Raw genomic sequence first — 26,060 nt, forward strand, 5'->3', positions numbered from 1 at the left:
TTTGGCAATTTATTTCGGAAAGTACGCGCGTATTTTTATGCAAAGGTTTTTGTATTTAGGTGAGAGACACTTTAACAAGTGATTATTTTGTGTTTGGGTGTAAAAGGACTTAGTTATTGCAAAATTATGACTGATTTCCCGGAAGCTGTTTTTAGGAATACGTTTCACGGTGACCAACATTATTCGGAACTGGGTTATCTGAAATACAAATACAAAGAAAATTTAGTTAGTACAATAGTTTATTTAGTCTTTGATCGTTCCGTTTTATAAAATATTAATCCGGGACAAAATGAGGATGTTAAAGTGAAATGATCGATTTTCATAGAAAAAGCACTAATTTTTCCTCCGTAAAATAAAAACTATGTATTGGAGGAACAAATGCTTTGATTAAATACTACATTTGAATGTCTAGAAGAAACCTACAAAGTTTCAGAAAGATTAGTGAAGCGGTTTTTGAGAAATCGTGGTCACCGCAATTGAAAAACCCATTTCGGGAAATCAGTTGTAATTATGCAACAAATAAATACTTTTACACCAAAAAATAATATAATAACCTGTTAAAGTAACCCTCGTCTGAATACAAAAACCTTTGCATAAAATATGCATGTACACTTTCCGAAATAAATTCCCAAAGAATCGTTCTTCTCCGCTACTAAGTAGGCAGTCATTTTTGCCGAAAATGAAGCCTTTTTAAATTAATTTCGAAGAAATAAATCGAAGCTGAGACTTGTTAATTGACACACTTATTATAAACATCACGAGCTTTAAAAATTCATATTTGTTTCGCCAAAAATATGCGTGTTAAAAAAGTGTCTTTTGTTTTTCTCCACAAGCATGTCGATGGCTTAGTGCACAAATATGTTAATCCACCTTTAGCGTTTTCGTGGCGACAAACAACGAAGGAAACTATTATCTTTGACAAATTTACGAAGTAGATATAGGTAGATGCGATTTTAATGCAGCACGGAGAAACTGCGAATACCTATTTGTCGCGTGTAAAAATTTAAATTCCAGAGAAAGTGGACGCAAGATATTTGTGTATGTAGATCAGAGTCCTCGATCCCGCAGAAAACGATCGATCAAAATCACGAAAGGCCGCGTGCGCGACAGCGGCCACCAAGCGTGAACCTAGATCGAGTTTAAAAGCCGAATGATCTCCCGGAAGAAATATTATCTCGCCGAGCGATGTATCTACAGATATTCCGGACTTATCGCGAGCGATTCGCTTCTTATCAATTTCGACTGGAACTCCGTGGCTCGTAGAGGTGCAGTGCCAGTGAAAACGTCCTCCGCTCTAGCCCAAGACGCCGCGGGCCTGAGAATCGTTCCGAGCATGACGTACCGCGCTCGTTAGACGCGCGAGTGAGAAACAAACCGGCGTGCAGTTGGGGAGTCGAAAGGCAGCGAGGTCTCCGAAATCGTGGTGATTCACCTCGGGGCTCGAAAATGTTCCGCCAGTTTCTGGACGCGCTGGTAGGAGGAAGCCCGGTACGTCTCTACGCTTCGGCGCGAGGCGGGTGGACGGGCGCAGGGGGGCCCCGTCCTTGCCGCGATACGTATTTCGAGACGGTCCCCCTATTAAAGCGCTCCGGTAATCCTCGTCGGTCCTCGTCCTTCGTTTCTATAATTATTTAACGCGCGTCTCATTGCTGGCTCGCGTGAAACTGGTCTACGCTGGCGCGTGCCCGCGGGCAGATCGGATTCGTTGCCCCGTAAGAGAAGATATCCCCTCAAGGATGCCGCTGCTGCGGTCGCGCCTGTTCTAGCGCCCAACTGCGCATGCGCTGAGAGCATTCAAATGTGGTGGTCCGCTCCCTTGACTTTGGGCAACGTTCGGGGGGCTTCTGGCTTTTGAGAAAAAAAATCGCGTTAATTTTAAAAACTGACCTTTATTAAATTTGTTCTAAACACGTGAATATTTTTAAATTTTCAATTATCGTGTTTGATGCAATTCAACGATGGTAAAACTCTTACCATTTGATGGATCTAATTAAAAGAAGTCACTTTTGTCTTGAAACTTTTTTTCTATCTCTTATAGATTGCGAGTTACGAAATGAAATGGAAAAATATTAGCCGAATTTTCAGGGGTTAATTTCAACCCCTTGGAGTAAATTTAGGAGGCGGACAAAAATTGCGTTGTAATCGGGAGGAAATCCCCTGTGTATTCAGAAAGTTTTAGAATTTTCTGAATTTCCGGGTTCGGTGTCTTCCCTCGCCAGTGTCGCATCTTCCTGTTCCGTTCTGTGTTATTAAAAACTTGATGCGAGCATCCCTCTGTTGCAGGCTCGAAGCGGAATGTCCGTGGGTTCGGGAGGGCGGGCGCCGTTTAAGCGGGCAACAGCCACCTCAACACAGATCTCGACCAGGTCCGCGAAAAGCAGGTGAGCAGTCTCGTCTGGATCACTAGGGAACAGATTAACGCTCATCCGTCCCTTTTGCGCCTGTACGAAAATTTAATTTTCCCTTCTTGCGATTTTAACTATTCATCTTTTTGTTACATTAATTGTTTCCCGTGTGATAAATTCAGGTGGGAATATGAGGGACGGATGAGGGTTAATTTAGCTTTCCATTCGCGTCGCGAGTTTTGGAGAGAAAGCCGCGAGCTGGGATAACAGGCGTGGAGAGTCCGCTTTCGTTTTTTACGCCTCGACGCCTATGGAAAGCAGTCGAATCTACGGTTTAATGATCGTTGCGAAACCCAAGTAACTCGGTTTGGTTGGGGATTCTGAATTCAATTTATTCCACCCAGGTACGCGTAGAACACTGTATATGTTGCAGAATAATTCAAGGCACGCGAATACTTAGCTTAGATCAAATTAAATACTACTGTGCTATCGTAGAATTTTATTAAAAGAAGGTTAGTTAAGTGGGTCGGTAAGGTGGGGAATTTGTCTTTTCTATGGCGATCTGCATTATCGACGAGAACGACGTAGATGGCGCCACTATGCCGATTTCGTGTGGGGAGCACCTGGATAGTGGCTCACACGAGTGCGTGGTGAATTGACGGCGGGCTCGTTACCGCAATCGTAATGGACTTGCTTCGACAGGCCTTGCCTTGTCTGTCACGCACCGAGAAACCGGTCGTGGCATTATTTTTCCTGAAATTCCGTTATCTACCTGTCGCAGCCATTGGCGTCGCTTTCCCTGCGTTCGCTCGATGGCCAACGGTTGTCCGAGTGTACCGGTGCGTGCAGTTTCTGTCAAATCCGCTTTGATACTCTGGGGAATAATTTAGGACATTCTTTTCTCATAATTACTATATTACGTGTAACACACGCAGTAGATTTCTATCGCAATTTTTTAATTCAAATTATCAGTAGCTAGATATCCATTGCATTCATCATCATTCTATATCTGAAGCGTGTATAACATCGGGGATATAGCTCAGTGGTAGAGCATTCGACTGCAGATCGAGAGGTCCCCGGTTCAAACCCGGGTGTCCCCTTTTTTTTTTTCTCTCAATATAAAATCTCTATCTTATCAGACTATCTCTGACGTATCAAGGCAACAGGAGTGTTAAAATAAAATTAAGAAAACCAGAGAAGTAATCGATTCCATAAGAGAAATATCCCTTTCATTCTCCTTACTGTGTTCTGTAATAGGATACCAGTATATCTCCCACTTCGAGGCCTCTCGCTGGCGATTCACGTGAGTCGAGTAGCATTATCCGCGCGCAGAGAATAAGAATAATAAAAATCGATCGGGAGGATCGTCGCTCCTAGTAAACGGCGCTCACGACAGAGGGCATTGACCAGCGGTTAGCGATCGGGCTTGTGCATGTCGTAATTGCTCAACCGTCGAGAGTCCTGCTCCTTTTTTCTCATCCAACGAGCGTGGCGTATTTAACGGCAATCGGGAGCCATCGACACGTTTTATCGCTCGTCCAATAGTCGATCAGCGTGGGGATTGATTTCGTTTAGTCATCGTCCACGGTAGAAACGAGTGGAGCCTCGCTAAAGGACGTCTCTCGTGGCCGCTACTGCCAGGGAGACATGGATTCGTCAGACGTTCGCGGAATAGGTAGCTCGTTGCCCTGAATGCACGTTTAGAAAGGGCAATCGGTGCAGGCTCCTTGTTTTCGGACAATAAGCTGCACGGCCAGTGAGATGTCGATCAGAAATGGAGCAGGTGGGAGTACGCAGCACGCCTACGTGTTGCACAATCTTTTATTAGTCATTTGCATGTTGGGGAAACAGCGTCGCGTACGCATTGCAATTTCTCGCTGGCTTCTAATAACATTGTGTATCACTGTGCAGGTATTTCTGAGGCTCATCAAAATTCAAGGAATCTTACTGCTTTGTCCCAGTGGAACCTCCACTCATTATGTTTATTACAGCGTAATGGCAGACGTCAATCGTCGCAAAAAAACTGACATAAGTACAGTAATCATAGCTATTGGAGATGATGGAGGTTTTTCAAATAGGGAACTGGAAAAGTAGTCGCGTTATCTGCACTACATCGCTGCCTTTACTAACTATACCTCCCATATGTGCTCCTAATACTATTGGGCTCATGACTACTACACCCATTGCTCTCTCTGCACCCCTGATACACGTATCCTCCTACTGTGTTGCTTTTGGCAAATGCTTAGGTGCAAGGGTAAGATAAATTATATATCTGGAAGTCATTGTAGTATTTTAGTTAGTATTATTTATTTAAATAATTCCTAATATCCACCGGAACGAAGGTATTCGGTCTAGTTTTCGCCGGGCGGCTAAGAGAGATCGACCTTATTGCGAATTTCAGATCGAAGCCAGAATCAAGGCCGCTGTCCAGCGCGGGGAAGAAGCGAGACACGATCGCGTCGCTGTTCAGCCCGAGGAGGCCAGCCGGCAGAAAAGTCGAGCGTCCCAGTGGCAAACGCCAGGCGACCGTAGAGCAACGGCCAATGTGAGTACTCATGCCGCCCAGTTACGCGCATCCTCTCCGCACGCTCTGCCAGTAGCCGCGACACGTGTTCACGATCCCACAAAAAAAGTGAAAAAAAAGATGAAGAAAGACAAGGGCTACGCGTGATGCGTGCGTCCGTCTCTAGTTCGCACGCGGAGGTCGACGACCTCCTTTCCCCGCGATTTCTCGATGCCACACGGTATATAAATGGCATTAAGCGAGTGGTCGAATCTTCCTCGACCCGTTAAGGGGGCCGTCTCCGCGGGCCTTTGAATGTGTGAGTACGCTCACACAAGCTAGGAAAAGCGTGCACGTATACGCGTGTAGTAAGCAAATCGTAAATTACAACTTTCGTCCTGGAATCGGCACGAAGGAAGTTTTTGCGGGTACAGTTGCCTTCAGTAGACATCTGTGCAGGGTGGTCTGGTGCGTTTGAACGCTAATAAGCACCCCACTTTGAAATAATAATGAATTTATGACTCGAAAACTGTCCGAATGAAGCTTCAAGGCTTCTCCGTTGGTGGCGCTAATGGTGCACTGCAGCCATGTAGCACCAGCGTGACGTGTAGGCAGGGCCGACGCGAGGTTAGCTGGCGCCCTTGTGCAAAAAAATTTTTGTTGTCCCCAATTTTTTGCACTTGTTTTCTACTTAATATGTTTAAAAGAATTACATTTATATTTAGTTTATGTGAGGTGTTAGATTCCTTTATTATTAAGCGTACGATCTAGTTTTTTTAGCGTACCATTCGGCTGGCGCCCTTGTGCGGCGCATGGTTCCAACGGGCCTGCGTATACGCGATGTAGTAAGCAAACCGTAAATTACAACTTTCGTCCTGGAATCGGCACGGTGGACGTTTTTGCGGGTTTAGTTGCCTTCGGTAGACTTTCGTGCAGGGTGGTCTGGTCCGTTTGAACGCTAATAAGCACCGTACGTTGAAATAATAATGAATTTATGAATCGTGTACTCAGGACAGCCCGAAAAATGACAGAATGAAGCTTCAAGGTTTCTCCGTCACCGGCGTTGATGGTATATTCGTACCTTGTACCATCAAAACCGGTGGAAGTCCAATCTAGCCGATAAATGTAGGAAAGACATAGTTGCCGAGACGTATCGAGAGTCGAATCGCGCTGTTGCCGCATTTCCCCTATCAATATTTTTCCATCAAGGAGGCTTGAATGAATCACGGCGAAGCAGTTGGAGAACAGAGATGGGCAAAGATAATATCTGGATAAAGTCAAATAAAAGATACTACAGTATTGTCTCATGGAACGAGAGCGAGCAAGAGGCACTGAAAGCGAGCGAGGGTGGTGCGAGATAGACGACGAGATGTTGTTTGTCTCGCTCCGTCTTTCGGACGCCTGACACTCGTTCCATCTCGCTCCCCCTATCAGCTAAAAAGAAGCGAGAAACGAACACTGAGAATTAGGGCTCTGCTCGCGATACGAGCTAAACGCCGCGCCGGTCCCGACCAGCGAGGATTTGGGCTGTTCGGCGGCGCACAGTGGGGCATTTGGGGTCGAAACACGGCACTAAGTCCTTTTACAAAAATATCGCTAAACTGCAAATTTTCTTTTACAGGTAGTTGATTGCAGGTATTGGATTGATTTATTGTAATGACTATAACTTGATTAGAAACAAAAAATATATAAAAAAATGTTCTGTTAAACGATTTCGTCAAAAAGGCACTAACAACTAAAAAATACTTCTAGTGTTGTGCTACAATTTCGATGGTGTTTTTCAACTTTAAATAAAAACGTGGTTCAGGATATTTCATAACAGAATATGAATCAATTTAGTATAGCCTCAAGTGTCGAAATGAATTTGTTGCGAGATATCCTGCTCCACGATTTTATGTGAAAATACACCATCGAAATTGTAGTATAAGAAAATAAATATTTTTTAGTTTTTAATGCATTTTTCATAAAATCGTTTATTATAAATTGTTTAATATACTTTTTCTAGTTTTTAGTGTTTGTGGATTTACATTACTCTTATTGCTGTATGCAGTTTAACAGTTTGCTTGAAGAATGGTTGATTTATTGTTATGGGTTATTATTTCTTGGTGACTAGGTAATTTTTTCACCCACTCGGAGTTTTTTCATAATTTTGTATTGTCAACCAAACTACGCACCTCTGCAAAGTTTCGAGGGAATTGGATGGTTGGAAGTGGTTTAAAATTGAGTTTCCAGATTTGAATCAAACAAACAAACAAACAGAGGATCGTAGCTAAATAAAATCGTTTAATGGGACATTCCCAAATATCAGTATTGTTAGTACTGAACTCTGGTTTATATTGATAAATTTTTACAACCGTGGAATAACAATTCCGAAGAAAACCATGTACAAAACTATTATTGAAACAGACAATTCTTGTTGATATAAAAGATAATTTGATGTATAGTTAGATGAAAAAAAAGCGGCATATGTTTTTAGAAGAATTACAGCATTCATAAATTTCATTACGATCGGCATGTTACACTTCGGTGATGTACCTTATTCAAATTGTATGCTTTGAATTTGCACATTGATTATACAAAGTATTGCATCGTTCTATGTATAAATAAATACTAAATTAGTATTGTTTCATTGACATGTTTCCTAACTTCACTACTCAACCTCTCTATCTTTCAATAGTGCTATCCTCCTTTACGTTCAGCAAGGCTCTGATGCTAGACGCAGGAATTGGCGGGCTCCAGCTACAGCTGATGCACGAGGAAACACCTACAGCGGTGGTTATGTGTGCGTGACTGACGCACCGCAGTTCCCCACACATAACCACCGCTCCTGTCGATGTTCCCCCCTCCATCAGCGGTACATGGAGCCCGGCGATCGCTGCCTAGACGCAGCTCTCGTGCCGTATTCCTCCAAGCTTCTCAATAGAAGGAGCTGTGGCAACAGCGCGGCAGAGACGGAGACAACAGAACATGCGGCAACTATGCTGTCAAAAATTCGTCTACGTAGAGTACCGGTAGATGTCACCATTGTACAACTTCTTTTTACCGACCGCAGTAGTTTTATTAGGGTCCGTCTGTTTACAAGGGCGCTTCGATCGATTCGGACCATAACAAAAAGGAGACGGCCCCCTTAACCGGGGGCACACGAGTCGAATCGTTGAGAGATTCAAAAAATTCTGAAGCATATGATGTATTTTCAGTGAAACTTCAATCCTTCAGGCACTGGTAGTCTGAGCGCTCAGCCATGTGCGGGACTCCTCCAGTCGCATCTCTCCGCCGTAGTCGCTGAACGCCCATGTGCGTTCTCCGCAGGTGCTGCAGCAGGGACACAGGTGTTCATAGAGATACGAGTTAGTTAACAGGTTAAAAGGGTATCGCGACGCTTGAGTGCCCCAGGGACGTCCGTTTTTCTATTCTCCAGCGGGTATCGCTGCAACCACTTGTTGCGTCTCGCAGGAGAGTAGGAGAAAAGTTCTTACGCACCTCCATATAGAGCGTACACTTTCTCTCGCCTTCGAGATACTTGTACCAGTTGATCCCCACGTGCAGCGGCTCTGAAGCCAGTCGAATTCTGCTCGCTTTAAAACCAGTTTCTTTTTTGCACGGCTGGCAGTCTCCACCTCCGCCGGGCTCGAGTGGCCCTCCAAGGGCCCTTCGGAAATTGCCTCGCGTCGCGCCAGCGACATGATAATTCACGGGCCACTGTCGCGGACGGAATCACATTAAAAGCGAGCAGAGCGCCCGCAAAGGCACGTCCTATGCCTCGCTTTAGGCGCCTCGGAACGAGGCGGGTTGAAAAGTCGTTTGAATAAGGGCAAAGTCAATTGAGAGCTCGCCGCGCGTACAGAATAAAACGAGGATTGGAGAACTCGCCAGGGCTGACGTCATCGCCAGCTAAGGAACAGGCATTGACAACAGCCAGCCTATTAACGTTGCTTTATTAATTCATCATCAGTAACAGCTCGTCATCTGCCTCCGAAAAACAGCTCGGCTGACTGGGCGCAACGTGTGCGCACCCAGATACGATTTATTGCCTCCGCTTGCTATCTGCGCGAACAGTCGCGCGCTATAACAATACGTAGTTTCGTATCTTGCGCGAAGAAAACACTCTGCTCGCAATATTTCGTTCAGGCCCCGAGCTAAATTCACGGCTCGAACACTCACCCCACATTTCTCACTATCTCTCGGCGACTGCTCAGCAAAGTAAACAGTGGCCCCGTATTTTCGGAATTTAGTCATTCTTTCCTCTAGCGATTCCTTCGTAGAAATCGTTATCTGGAAGGAGGCACGTTATAGACTGCGCCAGTCCATATACCCCACACCTGGCGATAACGATATCTCTCTAGTCTCTCTTAAAGGCGATAAAAGCGCGCTGTCAACCTCGCTGACACCATAATTCTTCGTGCATACGAGTTTTCTGCACCGATCGCTCTCGGCGCGCGACTAACAAGGGAACTTCGGTAACCCGAGAATTCCAATCTTTTCGAAACTTTGCATGATCTGCCCTTTCCGTGAAATATTATTAAATATTTTAATTTAAAAAGGTTGAGACAATTTTAAAATTAATTCAATATGACAACTCAGATATGACTTATTCCTAATTTGCTAGACAACAGAAACGTGAATTGTTTTTAAAGTTGTCTGAGGCCTCTATGTTTCAACCTTTTTCAATTTATTTCCCACAAAATTTGATTCTCCCAAAAATTTATGCTCCTCAAAATTTGCCGCTCCCCCAAATTTGCCTCCAAATTCACCCCTGTGTAGGATCGTATTTTTCTTCTGCTGCTTTTTCCTTCTCCAGTGTGAAAACGGCCCTCGACGGTTGAACCGCGCCCCACCTTCGTCCAGGATCCCATCGTCCGATCGTTGAACGATTCTCAGCGGCGGAGGGAAATTAGAGGTCGAAATTGGCGAGATAACGAGGCGACGCTTCGCTTAGAACGCAACCGCAGCGCGTCCATGCACGGCCACTCGCCTCGGAATACAAATTCGCCGTATGAATAAACGCTGTACGCAAATACTTGCGTGCATCGATCAGCCTACGTGTCTACATCGCGACGGACATCCTCCATTGATATTTACAGAGCGTCCACCTGCGCTACGCCGCGAAAATACTAACCCCCCGTTATGGGCACGCAATTATGCGCAGCTAGAGGCAATTAGAGGACTCCGTTCCGAGTGCAGCCGTCCAGTGACGAATCCTAACGAAGCCTCGATAATTCCTGCTCGCCCGTGGCAAGATCGCAGAGAGGAGCATCCAATGCGCTCTCCGGTTCCCTCGAGCTGTCCACAGGGTATAGAGTTACGTTCCCAGAAGGCTTCGATGAGGCTCTAGCCTCGCCCAATCGCCCTGCATCGACGAAGGAGGGGGCTTCCTTATCGCCAGACATTGCGAGCCCGGTAGCGCACTTTCGCAACACCCAGTACAATGGACCCATTATGTAGGGCCCAGCGGATCAGCGCGCTGCGTTCAGACGCTTTTTTCAACGGCGATAGAACAGCCTCCGGCATGCTCAGTCGTGTTATTAGGCTGCCCAATAACCCCCTGCGCTTTCTTCTGAATGTAAAACGTTTATTCTCCGCGAAAATGTTTAGCAACGTTTAATCTGCTATATTGTCAAGGCTCTGGGAATTTTTAGAACTCGCAAAGAATTCTTATTCCCTTTTTGCATTATATTTTCTATTTTCCTCATATTTATTTTTTTACAATTCGTTATACCCGCGATAAAGCCCTCATTATTATTATTCCGTCGCGCCTGTCAGCTTCAGCTGCCCGCTCGTCTCTCGTACATACCTATATTTAGACCGCGACCAGATTTTTTAGACTGTTTTTCCGCGTCCCCCTCCCTGCCCAAGTGCTCGAGGATATTTCCGATGACGAGGACGTCGCGTCGCCGAGTTCGGCAACGGGGGCGTCGTGTTTCCGCCAAGGCGGACGGAAAAACGCGGTGGCTGCATACCGGTTCCAGGGTCCTGCTATATGACACGTGTAAAATAGCGCTGATAGCGTCACGCGGGCCCATTACGGCGGAACGGGCCGCTTTCGCGAGCGTGTTTGCTTTATGACACGCGTGTCGCGCTGATCAGGTGCGCTCGGGCGCTTTTTCTCGCTTTGTCCGCGCTATTTCTTTGCGAGCGGAATCGGCCGGCCGTATCGCGTTTCAAGCGTTCGAGGAGACACGTCCGTTCTGCCCGTTCCGGGAACCTACTGAAGTTTAGCAACTTCCTAGTTGATCTGTTTGGAAGCTCCTTTTGATTTTTATTTCCCTTGCTTGCAGCAGATTTCTACTCGTTTCGGTGGACCTAGCCTTGACCTAACACGCTCCACAGGAATTTTAAATTCATTCCGACGACCCTGCTAATGAAGTTGGCACCTCTGCGGATCGCACCCACTCGGTTCAGACCTCCTCGGATCGTTGCTCCTCTAGCTTTATGCGTGGGTTTTCTACTTTCCTCCATTGCAGCAGATTTCTACTTGTCTCAGTGGGCCCAGCCTTGACCTAACCCAGACCTAACACGTTCGACGGGAATTCTAATTTCGTCCCGACGACCCACTTAATCGAGTTCAACCCACGGCCAGCTAGGCGACCCAGCCTGGTCCACGGTAACGCGATACGCGCTCGAATAAAAGTCGAGTTATCGGCCGTGATATAAAAATCTAACCGCACATCGCGATGTCTTTCGAGATACTGTCGCGTCCGCCACCGGGCACGCTGCGCTGTGCTTGTAAACACTGCTTTATCTTATCGGATTCCTATTATACCCTGTCACGGGCGCAACGAAAGACACGTCATTTTTGCTGAATTTCTCCTTTTAAATAACTCCACTTTTTATTCATTGTAGGTACAATTTGTTCTCTTTTCAATCGTCTTGGAACTGGTTCCCAGCAGGACAAAGCTATTGGATTAGTATGGGCATCTATTCCTCCTTTGCGTTTGTTAGTAAGGCGAATTATTTCGTCCTGAGACGTCTTTAATTTAATTGCATTTATCGATAGACAAATGGGTCTTTGGCTCGCAATGCCGAGCCTATGAACTCAGGTGCAAGTGGAGTGACATAAATCTTCCGCAATAGATAATAATGATTATGTACTCAGCCTACGTGAAATTGCGTAATACTATATTACTGTTTATTTGAAAGACAAATGGGTCCTAGGCGTCCTTTTCGCTGACGCAGTCTGTCGTGGTGTCTCTTTATCCGCGTTAACGAATTTTCACTTCTTTGACCTCCCATATCTCAGAAACTAATTGTCACCTGAACTTGAAAATTTGTTGCGATTGATCATTTGGCACAAAATTCAGTTCCAAAATCGTGGGACCAAAAAGAGGCTGAAGAAGGCCTCATTTTTGGGTCACTCTTTGACGCAGCAATACCGACCGGTGTTTACCCTCGAAGGGTAACCTAATCCTTCAACTGAATAATGGAATTCCACAGGTGTACCATGTCTGGCGCACGCGGCCTCAGCGACCTGACGCACCGTGCGTTATATGTGGTGCACGAATCACCGCCAGGGTTCCCAATGACGCGCCGAGGTCCGTCCTCGAACGCCGTCCAGTCCAGGTAGACGGATCCTGTAGAAGTTTCGGCCACCGGGTACATACCATATGTCGACCGTATGAGAAAACTGGTCGACGGTGAGACGTCTGCAGATTCCGTGGCCTCCTTAAGCAGCTTCTGCTTCCCCTCCCTCGCCCCGACTCTCGGCTAACCATCCTCGAGCGGAGTGTGTATGTACTCGTTCCCAGAGAGTTGGCGCAGGCTGTCTTAAGCCACGCAGACTCTCCCACCAATTATCTCTTTCTTTCCCCTCTCTCCTTCCGTCTTCCTCCTGGACCCCTGCTGAAAAATCGAGCGTTCTTTATAAATTAAGCGTGTCCCTCGATTCTTCAAAGAACACGTCACTCGTAAGCCGCATACTTTCCCTCTATAAAGGAAGATTCAGCAAAAGGGACCTTTCTTCAGAATCTCGCGGCCACGTACCACCTCCTCGAGCTCACGTACGCTCTGTTACCGCGCAGCGCCTCAAACCCGCGTCATGCCTCCCTAATAAGCCGGCGAACCGCAGAAGGATCCAAGGAGCCTTCGATTCCCTCTGCGTCCAGCCGTATTTCAGATGGCTATCGATGCCGAGGCCCGAAGAGCTTCGGGTGTATCATCGTTACCCGTGAATTTCAAGCGCGTTCGACGCCTAGGCGCGCTCTCGACTTCCAAGCCCTTCGCAGAAGCGTCGGAGGGGGAGCGCGGCTTGTAGAGGGGACACGACTGGAGAGTCTCGTATTCGGACTGTTCAGTCTTCGAAGCGCCGTCGTGGGGAGTGCGTCACTTGATCCTCGACTCGAAATCCCGAGGGGATCCGCAGGCAACCACGGCAGTTAGTGTCGGGTGGTGCGTGAAAGAAACCACGTACCGCAGTGCGCGAGTGTGTCCTAAGCCAGTGAAAGCATCGATGTAGATAACCGCAAGACGCCTCGCCCCGTTTCTTCTCGATCCTCCGAGCTCGGGCGCCCAAGGATGCGAGCGCGGGGCAACGACAGGAACACCGCGCGCTGGAACGTTGGCCGCGCGCGACGGTGATCGGCTGGCCGACGCAACAAGTGGTCGTCGGAGGCTGAGATCGAACGGTGGCCAGCCGAATTGGATATTCGGGTGGAATCAGAGTGACTTCGCCTCTCCCGGCACGAATCGTGGAATTTCTCGGCGGCGCCGTGTCACACGCTGCGGGGAAACGAATATCATCCCCCCGTCGTGTAACCTGGGCGTCGCTGTTGACATCGCCCGCTGGGGCCCAATTCGTGGGACCACCGTGTGTCATTCCCCCTGTTACCGACTTCCCTCGCGAAAGTGGCACGCGCTCTCGTTTACAGAGAACTCTGTAGAATCTCACGCTACCGTAGTCCCAAGCGTTGCGCGAATATCGTGGCACACGATAGCGATTTCAGTGCGCGCGCGGTCGGGAAGGGTGCGCTCGGAAATGGACTTGTTATCGATCGGGATCGCGTTACGCGCGCACCCCGTTGCTTCACACGGGAGCAGGTCGGTTAGAATGGGATCCTTGATCGGCGACGTGCCGGACGATCTACGCGCGCTCGATTGACCGGGCTGTGGAACGATGGTGCTCAACGTCTAGCCGATCGCTGGACGATAGACAGACGTGTTCGCCCGCGCTCGCGGGAATAATGTGTTTGAAATTTCGTTCGAGGGCACAGTGAAGCGAGACGATCGACCATGATGAAGTTCAAATCGTTGTTTCGCAGAGGACAACCGACCCAGCCGCAGCAACAGCCGACGCAGCCGCAACAGCAGCAGCAACAGCAGCAACAGAGCCCGCTGCGACAGGCGCCCAGCGCCTCCTCGCTCGAGGCGAAGAGCGACAGCCAGTCAGCGGGCAACTGGAGCTGCTCCCTCGGTAAGGAAGGGAGCAAGGGCAACTCCAAGGGTAACTACAACAGCAAGGGACCCGCCAAGGGGTCCAGGATGCAGGAGCTCGAGCGTGAGATCGATAGTCTTCGAAAGGAACGCGCCAGGCTCGAGAACAATCTACGCGACGCATCCTGCGACGTTCACAACCTGCAGGAGCTGCGCGACGAGCTCGCCTCTCTCAAGGTAACTTGCCCTGTAAATTCTTACCTACAGAGAAATCATTCGCGCGGGAGTTTTAAATTGATCTTGACACTGCGAGCGGCGCAAGTTTTGGGAAAAGCTTTTATACATAGCGAACTCGTAGAATCCTTAAGGAATCAAAGAGTAAGTGTTCTGTTTTCTGAATCGTGCGTAACGATTCACCTTTGGCGAGAGTCGACTACACACCCCCGCTAGGTAGGCGTTCTCAATGAACGAGCCAGCTCCTCGGCTATTATATTGTGTCCCACATTTTCACCGTATTCTTCGCCTCCTTTCGGCTCGTACCAGTCGTCGTGTGACACCGTGTGTAATTAAATTGCCTGGAAAAGGGAGAATCGAACGCCCCGTTGCCTCTGCTATCCGTTTGCTTTCATTTCGTTACCCCCTCCCTCGTACCCGTCCCCTCTCGCGTCCCGTGCAAATCCTCCCACCACTTCACGCTCCCCATTCCCTTCGTGTCGCGTAACATCGTCGTCGACCTTACAAGGAAAACAAACACGAGGGGCCTCGCGTGGAAGAGGACGGTTTCGTGAGCGAAGGAGCATGAAAATCGGGGCCCGGGTCGATCTTGACCCGTCACAACTTTCTCATTGCGCGCGTTACAGATCTTTTTGCAGCGGCAAGTCGATTTCACGATCTCTAATTTATTTCTCTCCGTTATCCGGCACGAGTCAAGGCGAACCCTGGGTATATGATTCTTTCATTCTCCCGTGGGCACCAGTGTTACGAAAAGCGGACGTTACACAATCGACGACAGTGATCTACGTATTTTTAGAAGCGGTTGAAGTATTCCGAACAACTCGCCAGAAAATCCAAATTATTAGCCACTCAATCATAAGTGGTTATAGAAGATAATTCTCTGTTTATATGGTACTCCGCGAAATTTGGAATTTTGAAATTTGGAAAATTGAGATTTTAAAAAATTGGGATTTGAAAAATTGACATTTCAAAAATTGAGATTTTTAACACATTGAGACTTGAAAGTTTGAAATTTGAAAGTTTGAAATTTGAAAGTTTGAAATTTGAAAGCTTGAAATTTGAAAGTTTGAAATTTGAAAGTTTGAAATATGAAAGCACATTACAAATTTGCGTACTAACAATAAGTAGTCCGCCTCGCGAAATTTGAAATTTTGAAAATTACAAGAGATAATTCTCTATTTATGTACCACCTGTTACAAATTTAACTTTACATGTTTCATATCAGAAATTTAAGTGCTCGCGTGTTTGTCTAGCTTAGCGTACGGGCGCGTCGAACGTTGTCGCGCGTATTTAAAAACGAAGGCCAGAGGGCGGTAAAGCGTGGGGATGTTTACGAAGGAAGAGGAAGCTTGTGGAGCGAGACGACCGCGAACGCTATGAAAAAACGTTGCTTCTCTTTGTCCACGGTAAACGACAAGGGGCATCTTGCCTGGAATATTGTTTACGCTCCCGCGACGATCCGCGGACGCGCGCCTACCAGCATCGTCTATCGACAGCGACCCGATTTCTGTCCGCTGGCGTTCTCGAACCTAACCTCGCACAATGACACCTATATATTCCCCGCGTCGCTGGCCGGGCCCCGAATAAAACTTGATCGCCTTGGATCGCGAACTTAGATTTCTCGGTATTGTCACGGTATATCGTGCGCCAGGCGTATTGCGTTTCCTGCGCCACTTTGGCCAGGTAATTAGAGTAAGATCAGCCTCCATGTTCCCGTTTACGCAAGCGTCCGGCATCGTGTTTTCAGCCTGAGTAGAACAGGAGAGGAGAACTGCCCCTATTTTATGGGACCAGAAGTTTCGGGGCACGAAGCGAGTCCACGTTCGATGGACCTTCTTCGCTCAGCAGCGTTTCAAGGTCGATAGGGTTTAAAAGGTTCGCTTCTGTCTGTTGCATGTACAGGAGCAGCACAGTTTGGAGTTAGAACGCCTCGGCGAGGAGAACGAGGCTCTCCGCACGAGACTCAGGGACGTCGCTCATTCTCCATTGTCGGATTCGGAAAAACAGCAGTTGCTTCTGGACGCGTCCAGGCTGCACAACTCTGCGCCGGCGTCGATAGCCATCCCTCAGGATGAAGGGTCCACGCCTATGTCAACTGGGCCCCCGGACAGCGCTCAGTGCACGACGCCGGACTGGGACAAGCACTCTTCCAGTTCCGTATCAGAGGTTTCTGTTGCATGCTTGCAGGATAGAATTCTGCAAATGGAGGAAACGCATTATTCAACAAACGAGGAGTTACAGGCCACGATACAGGAACTAAGCGACCTACAGGTATGGTCCTTACTTTATTAGCGCTGTGAAATAGTGCAGGATCTTGATTGTAATGTCGGTTTTCTGATCACAGGCACAGCTTACAGAGCTGCAGGCTGACAACGAAAGGTTAACAGAAGAGAAGGATGTGCTTCTGGAGTCACTGTGCAGGCAGACCGAAAAGCTCGAGGATTCACGTTCCAAGGTTGACACGTTGCAGGGTCTGCTGCTAAGAGAAGAACAGCCTCAGGAGTCTTCTAAAGGATACAACACGGAAAGGGAGCAGAAACTGGTGGATCTTTTAAAAGTATGTGGCGATGTAGAAGTGTCTCCTCGCCAGCCATTTATATAGAATATTCTCAACAACTACACGTTTATACAATATAAGATTCGGTGTATCTTGTTACGTCCGTCCACGATTCTGATCGGTTCGAGATTGATAGCAAATCGACGACAACTTCGGTTGGACTTCGGCGACCGTCTTCTAACTTCAGATGCGAGCACCAGCAGGCTATGGTTGCCGCTATTATACACGGTGCTCGCATCACTCGCAGATGAAATCGTCCAGTATTTACGACCACTCACTGATTAAATCGCTCAATTACAGAGTGCGCAAGAGGAGCGAGAATCTCTGCTGCAGAAGCAGGAGGAGTTGACGTCGGAACTGAAGACTCTGCGCGCAGCGGCGGAGGTGAGTGCCGCGGAGACAGAGCGGTTAACGAAATGCCTCCACTTGCTGGAGTCGACGGTGGACGCGGCGAACGTTGAGCGTAAGCAGCTGGACATGGAGCTGGCGGAGGCCAGGCAGGAGGGCGCGAACCGTAGCATAGAGATCAGCAGGCTGGCCACGTTGTTGGAGAACGCTCGAGCCAAGATCGAGGAGCTGGAGCAGTCCAGGCAGGTGGAGAACAAGAGCGAGGCTGACGAGCTGCTGGACGCCGCCAGGAGGGAGAAGGACACTCTGGAAACGCAGGCCGCGGCCCTGCAGGAGCAACTGGCGCGCTCCCACTGTGACCACGACCGCCTCAGGGATCAGTACTCGCAGCTTCAGGAGGAATACAAAGTACGTTGCCAAAGCTATGCAAGGCTGCGCGCTGCACCCGTGCAAGGAGCTGGACGTGCGTTTATCTTCCAGGTAGCCCGCAACAACGCGAAGTCAGCCATCGACGACCTGGAGTACAGGCTGAACCAGCTGAAAGACGAGAGGCTGTCCGTGAGCACGGAGCTCCAGCTGGTGCGAGACTCGCTGGCGGAGCTGCAGGCGCAGTGCCAGAGGCACTTGGAGGACAAGAGGGAGCTGAAGGCCGCGTTAAACGAGGCGCAGCGAAGGGAGCGCGACGCTCAGACGCGCCAGTACGAACTGGAGCGCGCGCTGGCCGAGGAGCGTAAACTGAGGCAGGAGGAGGTCGCCGAATGGGAGCAGTTCCAGACGGACCTGCTGATGACCGTCCGAGTTGCGAACGACTTCAAAACGGAAGCCCAGAGCGAGCTGGAGCGCGTCGTCATGGAGAACAAGGCGCAGAGGGACAAGCTGAGGGCGCTAGAGGCTCAACTCGATAAGCTTAATAAAGGTAAGTGAGGGATTTTTCACGATGCATCGTTGCACAAACTTTTGCTGTTAACGCAGAGGATTTGACGATCGTCAGAGTTCTAACATACCTGTAGACACGATACGTTAGGGAAGCGATTTTTAGTTTATGGTAGGTACTTTGGTGAAATGTTTTTTTAAGGACACGGAGAATTATTAATACAATACAATGTTGTCTCTTTTTCAATTTCATTCGGATGTCAGCCAGCGCTCCAGTTGCCCAATGTAAAACATTCGGCCACGCGACTGGGAACAGTCGAAGGCCTGCGAGTAATATATTGAAACGTGGTCGTACCATAATAAAGAGGCGACACGAGTCCAGAAACGGTGCGTTACAGTCTAGTTTGTTGAGCCCGGTGACTGGATCCGATCCGTCCGAGACTGAGAGCTTGAAATCTCCGCCTTCGGAGGATCCTGACGATTCGGGTCTTTCGGAGTTAAATCTATCGCTTCCCTATGAAGGCGCAGAGTCGGACGACGGTAGCGGTGAACTGTGTTCGAAGGAGCCTATTAAGTTAGATGAGAAGCTAATTTCTGGCGAGGAAGTTGAGTTTTGCCCCACTTTTCATCTAGAGAAAAAAATAGATCTGTCTGCGTCCAAGGACGACACATTGGACTTCACTGATGACGCGTCTGAAGATCCCTGTATTCTGGAAAGACGTTCATCGACAGAGTCGAGTGGTTCTGGTGATAGAGCGCCGGGCGAAGAGATCTGCGAGAGTAAAGCGACAGATTCGAGGGAACCGCGGAAGATTGCAGAAGATTATCCAAAGCTGTATATTCCAAATGTGTCTGCTTCTGAAGATAATATAACCGCAAAGTCGTCTTTGCTGAAGGGTATAAAAGGTATTCAAAATATGGGAAAGCAGAGAGACGTTTCTTACGGCATCAATATCTCGAACAGTCGATTCTTCGTTCCGAAGAATTATATATTCTCCGGGGTAGAGAACTCGATGGACGACTTGAAGTTTGAGGTGGATCCAGAAATGAGGAAGGTGCTGCAGGAAAGCACTCAGACGAACGGTATTGTAGAAACTCCTCGAGCAAATACAATCCAAGAATCTCAAAATTCGGCGAAATTGACGCTGGAAAGGAACAAGGAGAACTCGTTGCTTTTGCAGGCTCCAAGGGCGCCTAAAGAATCGGACTCTTTGAAATTAGAAGACGAGTACGCGAACGATTACGTTCTCAATAAGAAACGTAGACTATTCCTGAAGAAGAACGAATCCAGATCTGGCAGTGCAATCGTTGACTCACTCTTAGATAATACCACTCTTAACCAGGATGTCTCTAATTCTACTTTACAGAGCAAGAGCTTCTCTACTTCGTTGGATAATCTCAACTTTCGTACAATTAGCCGCTCGACCGAGGATAAGCCAAGAAATAGAGAAGATTTAACTGCTGTTGACGATAGCAATACAAGAAACGGGATACAGTACAGAGATAAAGGTGACTTCATTTATTCCAGACCGCAAAGCGTTCCAACCGAGTCTTATTTATACAGGAAATCAGATGGTTCGGGTCCATTAAGTATAAAAAAGGCACACGCAGAGAAAATTGAGAAGGGTGTGCCTAATCGCGTAGAGAAACACACTGCGTATCCAATTCTGTCTTCCTTGGAAAACCTGCCCAGATCTCCGATCGACACTTCATTGGTACCTGAAACTCCGCGACTCCCGTCAAGAGAATCTTCGATTCCACGCTCGAAGAACAGTACTCGAACATTAGATTCGCAAGCCTCGTCTCAGAGAGCGCTCATCGGATCCTTGAAGTTCGACAATGAGTTGGAGGAGACAAGAAAGGGCTTGACCCTCTGCGAAGCGAATCGACTGAAGCGCATGAGATTTTTGAACATGAACCTGTCTCAGTCCGAAGAGAGCACGGAAGAACAGTGCATGACTAATGGCTCCGTCGTCACAGATGAAAAGAAGCCTGTGAAAAGTGAACCCGCGAGCGTAAACTCAGACTTTAAGACTGGCCAGAGCGGCAATGATCCTACGGTCGCGTGCAAGGATAAATCTCTGATAGGAAGGACATCGTCTTTGAGAGAGAAATTTGAGACGATCATAGAAGATGTGGAACTGAGGCCAGGCCGGCAAATAGGTACAATACGCGACCGTAAGTCGCCAAGTAGTGTGGAAACGTGATTGCTTGTATCGCAGAGTTCAACCTCCCCCCAACCCCCATTGTCTGTCCTGGTTTCTTACTCTAGCGAGAGACGCAAGAACTTGTACACCCCTCTTGTTGCTAGCATCGAACAATCTTCTAGGCCCTACTCTCACCCTCCACACGTTGTTTCAATTAATAACCACCACGTTCTCTAGTGTCTCTTTTGTCTTTATCCTGGATTTTGCTTTATGTTTTGTCCATCGTCAAACTGTATATTCATACGAAGTATGTACATGTAAATACAAGTGCCGTGAGTTGAGGATTGGAAAGAAGTAACACGAGTTTCTCTAGACTTTTCTTTGTTATATTTGTGCTTTCTTTTACGTGTAAACGTAGTGCTTATTGCTTTTCTTTTTCCTCTTTTTTTTCTGGTTTTATCAGAGAGGGTTGAACGCGAGCGATGGTAGTAATCCTTGTTCGTTTTTGCAGCGAATCAGAAAGTGATACAGCAACCTCCGCAAAGGCCTGCGAGCACTCCAACCGAGACTCAACAGTGCGTGCTGACTAGCGTGCAGCAGGAAATAGCAGCGCGCCGGAAAGCTAACATATCTCGTCAAGATTCCAGGCTCTCTGTGAAATGTCTGATAGAAAGTATCGAAAACGCTACGAAACAAGCGAAAGCCGGTGCGTAGAGATTCAAGTTTCTACTAGCTATTTAGCGAGGCTTCTTCATTACCACGTTACTTTGTGCGCAGGACCTGGGAGTCGTAGCAGCTCCACGTCCTCCCTCAACTCCATTGGCACGAACGACATAATGACGCTGAAGGCTCCGCTCAGGGACCAGCAGCAGATCAACAACTTAATCTGCACGGCGAACACAACGAATAACAATAAAACCCAAGCTGCAATAACGAGAAAGCCGCTGTCAGGTAACAGACTAACTCCCGTTAAAAGTTGACAGGCTCAGCCGAGAGCTTTCGTTTACTAAGCCCAAGTTCTCCCAATGATTAACGCAGAGACAAAGTCAACGCCCGTAGTGTTGAGCCCCGGCGAGCTGCTGGACTCGGCCGCTCTGAACGCCAAGGCGATCGACTTCGTGCGCCGCAACAGCGTGACAGACCTATCGGAGCGCAAAGACCCCCTCTGCGGCTTGATCAAGAACGGCGGCTCGAAACGGAACGCCTTGCTCAAATGGTGTCAGAACAAGACGATCGGCTACAGGAATATCGACATCACGAACTTCAGTAGCTCCTGGAACGACGGCTTGGCGCTCTGCGCCATCCTCCACTCCTATCTCCCACACAAGGTACCCTACGACACATTGACGCCAGTGGAGAAGCGCAGGAACTTCTCTATCGCTTTCTCCGCTGCTGAAAGCGTGGGAATACCCACTACGCTGGTAAGTCCTTTCATTGTAACTGTGGGAGCACTCCGAACGGGGGGCTCAGCCTCGAATGAAATGGCGCTTAAAAAACCTGTTTCTCCGTTCGCAGAACATAGGTGACATGTGTCAATTGGAGCGGCCCGATTGGCAGCAAGTCATGACGTACGTGACCAGTATTTACAAACACTTCGAAACGTAATTTCGGGTCCTCCCCCACCATTGAATGGAAACAAGAACAAGATCATCTAGTCAACCGAGTTTCTGTAGGACAAAATTTCGCAAGGACCATTCGTGGATCACCGTGGGACACGCTGGGATCAGCTAGCGCGCCAAACAGCCCGACACCAGTGCACGATCGCGAATGGTTCTTTTTTTTTTGGTGTACGCGGAGGATTGGACGGAAGACTAAGCCACCAAATGGAATTGCTTTCTTTCTTTCTTTTACTATGAGACTGAGCACGTTTATGAATAAATGCATATATAATAAAAAAGGAAAAACACGAGGACTACGAGACAGAGAGGCGGAGGACACAGATATGGGATAGAGGCAAAACGCAGAGCTTTACACTGGGTCTTCTGTGCGGTGAGAATTTTGTATGCTTCGGCGCCTCTCCTTTGCAGGGGCGAACACATTCTTGCAGGGCGCGAGAGAGATCTCGCGCGATTGTACGGCAGGAAAGCGTCGAGTATTTCCGTTCCTCGTACCGTGAGTATTTTTGTACTTGTATTATTTTTCGAGAGACTTTTGTAAAGTTTACGAACGATTGTACAGAACGAAGCGCCTTAATTTAAAGAGACCTAATTTATTGTATTAGTCATGTTTAGTACACTATGAAGCCGAGCAGCAATTTATTATTAGAGAACGCACGTCGTTTGAGTTCTACTACGTGAGGAACAAAACGAGAGAATGAAAGATTAAAGGTTCTCTGTGATATAGCGAGATAGCCCCCTCCCAAAACAGAGATAAATGAAACGTTATCGTTATTGCTCTTATTATTAATTATTATTAATTATTATAATTATTACTACTACTATTAATATCATCCTCATCGTCATTGTTGTACCATTGTAGACAATACGCTGTCTGACATAAAAACAATAAACTTGCCTAATGATTATTTAAAATCCTGCGCCCTCGAGGATACTCTACGGATTAGGGTTTATACAAAAACCGACTTCGGAATAACCGGTTCTTGAATTTCACTATTCCCAAAAAATCGGTTTTAGAATTTTTAGTCAAGTCAAAATGTTAACGTTTTTAATTAAATAATTAATTCATTTATACATATTAATTCTAGTATATGAAACCGGTTTTTTTAAATTTAAGAACCAGTTTTCGAATTTTACAAAAAAAGACGGTCATTAAACCCGGTTTTTAAAAACCGACAAACCCCAACTATCATTCGTGCAGGTTCGATTCAAATAACAGACCAAATAGGAAGTAAGAAATAATTTTAATAGTCTTAAGAATATTTACAGTTCGTAGATAATATTTACAATTATCAGTTTCGCGGTTACAAAAATGAATTCTCCATGGCTCTTACAGAATTGTGCACACGCACATACTTCGATGCCTCAGTCGTCCGATTTTCCAATCCATCTAATTACTTCCTCTATCACGATTCACTTACATCCATCTTATCTTGATCCTTCTCCCCCGAATAATACTCGTTAGCCGGTTCAACTATTTTATCAGTGTCTTGCACATTTTGTCTAGAGTCCGGGTCCGGCTCCGGCTGCCTTTCCTCCTCCGGTGGCAGTGCATCGCACGGGACATCTTGCATTTGGACGCTCGGAGAGTGCTGTATCATTTTCAAGTTGTCGTACACGTGTCTAGTAATAGCCTCCAGATACTGTTTGCTGTTCGCGTTGTCCTGCCTCGTCACAACGTCCGGATGCAGAGTGAAGTCCGGCGCGAAGTACTCCAGATACTCCGTGTAGGGCAGCTCATTGCTAATCTGCTCGTCGACGAGCAGGGAGGTCTCGTAAGTCCAGCAGCGTGCGACGTTGCGCAAAGTATATCCACCACCTCCCACGGTGAGCAAAGGTATGTTCAGGTCTCTGACAAACTTTACGCACTCGCCGTGCCCCTTTGTGCTCAAGCTGAAGCAACCAAGACGGTCGTTCGCCAGAGAGTCCGCGCCGCACTGGAGGACTATCGCCGTGGGCTGGAAGAACTCCATTACGTGCGATATGACGGGTTTGAATACTTGAACGTAAGAAGCGTCGTCGATGCCTTCCTTCAACGGAACGTTAACGGAGTAATATCTCCCGCTCTCCGCTCCTATTTCGTACATATCCCCGGTGCCGGGGAAGAAGTAGTTGCCGTATTTGTGAAACGAGACCGTCATGACTCTGTCCGTGAGATAAAACGCTTCTTGGACTCCGTCTCCATGGTGGACGTCGATGTCTATGTACAGAACCCTGGCATGGTACTTGAGCAGCTCCAGAATGGCTATCACGATGTCGTTGATGTAACAGAAGCCAGAGGCCTCGAACTTCTTGGCGTGGTGCAACCCTCCGCTCCAATTGATAGCAATGTCGCAGCAGTTATTGTTTAGCTTCGTCGCGCCCTCCAAAGAAGCGCCTGTGTACATCGAGCAGAAATCAAACAGCCCTTCGAACACGGGACAATCGTCTCCCACGTTGAAGTGGCTGAGATACTTGGTGTACCCCTGCAGATTCTGCGGGGTGACTCTTTGCAGGAACTCCACGTACTCGTCTGAATGAAAGCGGCACATATCGTGCGTGCTGGCTCGGTACGGACGGTAGATCTGCATCTTCTTGTGCAGTCCGTAATTGAGTACCAAACTGTGGATTACAGAGAGTCGATGAGGTTTCATTGGGTGTCCAGGGCCGTAATGAAAGTTCCCAACGTCTGGGTTGTAGAAATAGGATACCTTTTTATTGTAGCTCATTTTGAGGTTAAAGTATGTTTCTAAGTATGCAGTTATAATTACAGAGGAATGTCTTTGCTATCAATCGATCTACAGAGCCATCGTAACTAACAATTAAGGTCCTCCAATATTCCTCGCTCCTGACTCTGTCTCACGATTAATCCGTTGTTTATCGTCAGAGCTTAACCAACACCATCCATGCGTTTCGTATTCTGGCTGGAGCGTCAGGCAGTACGTAACGTAGCTCGCTAATTCTACGATCAATTCCCATCGAGCGATTCGCCGTGGATAAGCAACAAACCATGAAAATAATAATAACAACGTTACTTGTCACTAAATACACAAGGATCAAAGCACACTGCTGCGACTAAAGCCCAAGCTTTGACAGTTTTTTCAGTGCCATCTGGAGAGATGCTGCTCCATTTCAAGCGTTCCACCCTTTGCTTGCTTCAAAATATAATACATTCATGATTCGTTTCAATCGTACAATTGAAAGTTTGATAATTGTGTCGTTAATAGGGTACGATTTCAGAATTACGAAGATCTGGTGCAGGGTAATTAGTTATGCAATTCAGTTAAATAGTCGCAAAGATCGCTTTATGTATTTATCTATATGTAAAGGAAGACTTCCTGCACGAATTGCCGGGAAATAATTAAGCAACGATATTCGAGAGAGAGAGAGTTTTTTTTTGACAGAGTTTAAAAAGAATTATTCAAATTACGCACGCCAGTGTTATTAGCGCGCTGGTGGCGAAACGACGAACTAACGCCCGGTGGCCATTTTGACCAGGAAATTCTGACATTTTAGCCGGGTAACAGGAAACCCGAGGAGGTATTAGAGCGAGAGGGGAATAGTGCGCGACAAGGAAAGAGATAGGGCGGAGTCTGCGAGAGAGAGAGGTATAGTGCGCGAGAAAGACAGAGATAGAAAAATGGCGTCTCCGTGGTGGACGTCGATGCTATGTACAGAGCCATTGTAAATTAATGAATTTCTCGCGTTTTGCGAATATTTTGTGAACATTTTAATCGACTTCAAAAAGAAGGAGGTTATAGATTCGATCATATGTATTTTTTGTTTATTTTTGTCTCCGCATAACTCTTTTAATTTTTTTTATTCGAAAGAGGTGGTCCCATCCTACACTGCATCAACATTGGCTCAATATTTTACCAGTTCTGGTTAATAATAAAGCCTATTGTTACATAATTATTATTATTTTAGGTACCCACACGCATATCTCCTCAGCATTTAGCTAATTACCTACATCATATTTGTGTGGATTTTGGTGATAATTAATTAATTATCAACGTTTCTTAGGCGCCGTGTCAACTGTGCAGTCGTCCTTTGTAAATACTCAAATTGTTCAGCGAACCGCGGATTTCCTAAATG

General features: G+C 47.2%; 2 protein-coding genes and 1 non-coding gene across 11 annotated transcripts in view; 2 read left to right on the forward strand and 1 right to left on the reverse strand.

Annotated features, from left to right (window-relative positions):
• The window catches only part of LOC143377150 (cytospin-A), a 28,237-nt gene extending 5,787 nt beyond the window's left edge, over positions 1 to 22,450 (forward strand). Inside the window, exons 1-13 of one of the 8 annotated variants that reach the window (XM_076828132.1) lie at positions 1,323 to 1,488; positions 2,284 to 2,381; positions 4,747 to 4,890; positions 14,100 to 14,448; positions 16,348 to 16,716; positions 16,790 to 17,002; positions 17,303 to 17,758; positions 17,831 to 18,266; positions 18,488 to 20,401; positions 20,882 to 21,076; positions 21,148 to 21,321; positions 21,409 to 21,791; positions 21,886 to 22,450. In XM_076828132.1, the coding sequence (XP_076684247.1) occupies positions 1,447 to 1,488; positions 2,284 to 2,381; positions 4,747 to 4,890; positions 14,100 to 14,448; positions 16,348 to 16,716; positions 16,790 to 17,002; positions 17,303 to 17,758; positions 17,831 to 18,266; positions 18,488 to 20,401; positions 20,882 to 21,076; positions 21,148 to 21,321; positions 21,409 to 21,791; positions 21,886 to 21,975 (4,863 nt within the window). In that variant the 5' untranslated portion in view covers positions 1,323 to 1,446 and the 3' untranslated portion in view covers positions 21,976 to 22,450. Of the gene's footprint in view, positions 1 to 1,322; positions 1,489 to 2,283; positions 2,382 to 4,746; positions 4,891 to 14,099; positions 14,449 to 15,698; positions 15,852 to 15,916; positions 16,129 to 16,347; positions 16,717 to 16,789; positions 17,003 to 17,302; positions 17,759 to 17,830; positions 18,267 to 18,487; positions 20,402 to 20,881; positions 21,077 to 21,147; positions 21,322 to 21,408; positions 21,792 to 21,885 lie in introns of those variants that run through there. The other 7 variants (XM_076828133.1, XM_076828135.1, XM_076828136.1 and 4 more) reach the window with 7 other exon arrangements.
• Trnac-gca (transfer RNA cysteine (anticodon GCA)) lies at positions 3,374 to 3,445 on the forward strand. Its single transcript has one exon. It is a non-coding gene; the product is annotated as a tRNA-Cys (tRNA).
• A 761-nt stretch (positions 22,451 to 23,211) lies between the features above and the next one.
• Hdac3 (histone deacetylase 3) lies at positions 23,212 to 25,125 on the reverse strand. 2 transcript variants are annotated; one of them, XM_076828145.1, is made up of 2 exons: positions 24,677 to 25,125; positions 23,212 to 24,587 (listed from the first exon to the last, which is right to left on the reverse strand). In XM_076828145.1, exon 2 carries the CDS (start codon positions 24,554 to 24,556, stop codon positions 23,393 to 23,395), a length of 1,164 nt encoding a protein of 387 aa, XP_076684260.1. In that variant the 5' UTR covers positions 24,557 to 24,587; positions 24,677 to 25,125; the 3' UTR covers positions 23,212 to 23,392. The 2 variants fall into 2 exon arrangements, with proteins under 2 accessions (XP_076684260.1, XP_076684259.1); XM_076828144.1 differs by having other exon boundaries at positions 23,212 to 25,125.
• Positions 25,126 to 26,060: the final 935 nt, after the last annotated feature.

This window comes from Andrena cerasifolii, chromosome 15 (genome assembly GCF_050908995.1).
Source record: "Andrena cerasifolii isolate SP2316 chromosome 15, iyAndCera1_principal, whole genome shotgun sequence".
NCBI lineage: Eukaryota > Metazoa > Arthropoda > Insecta > Hymenoptera > Andrenidae > Andrena > Andrena cerasifolii.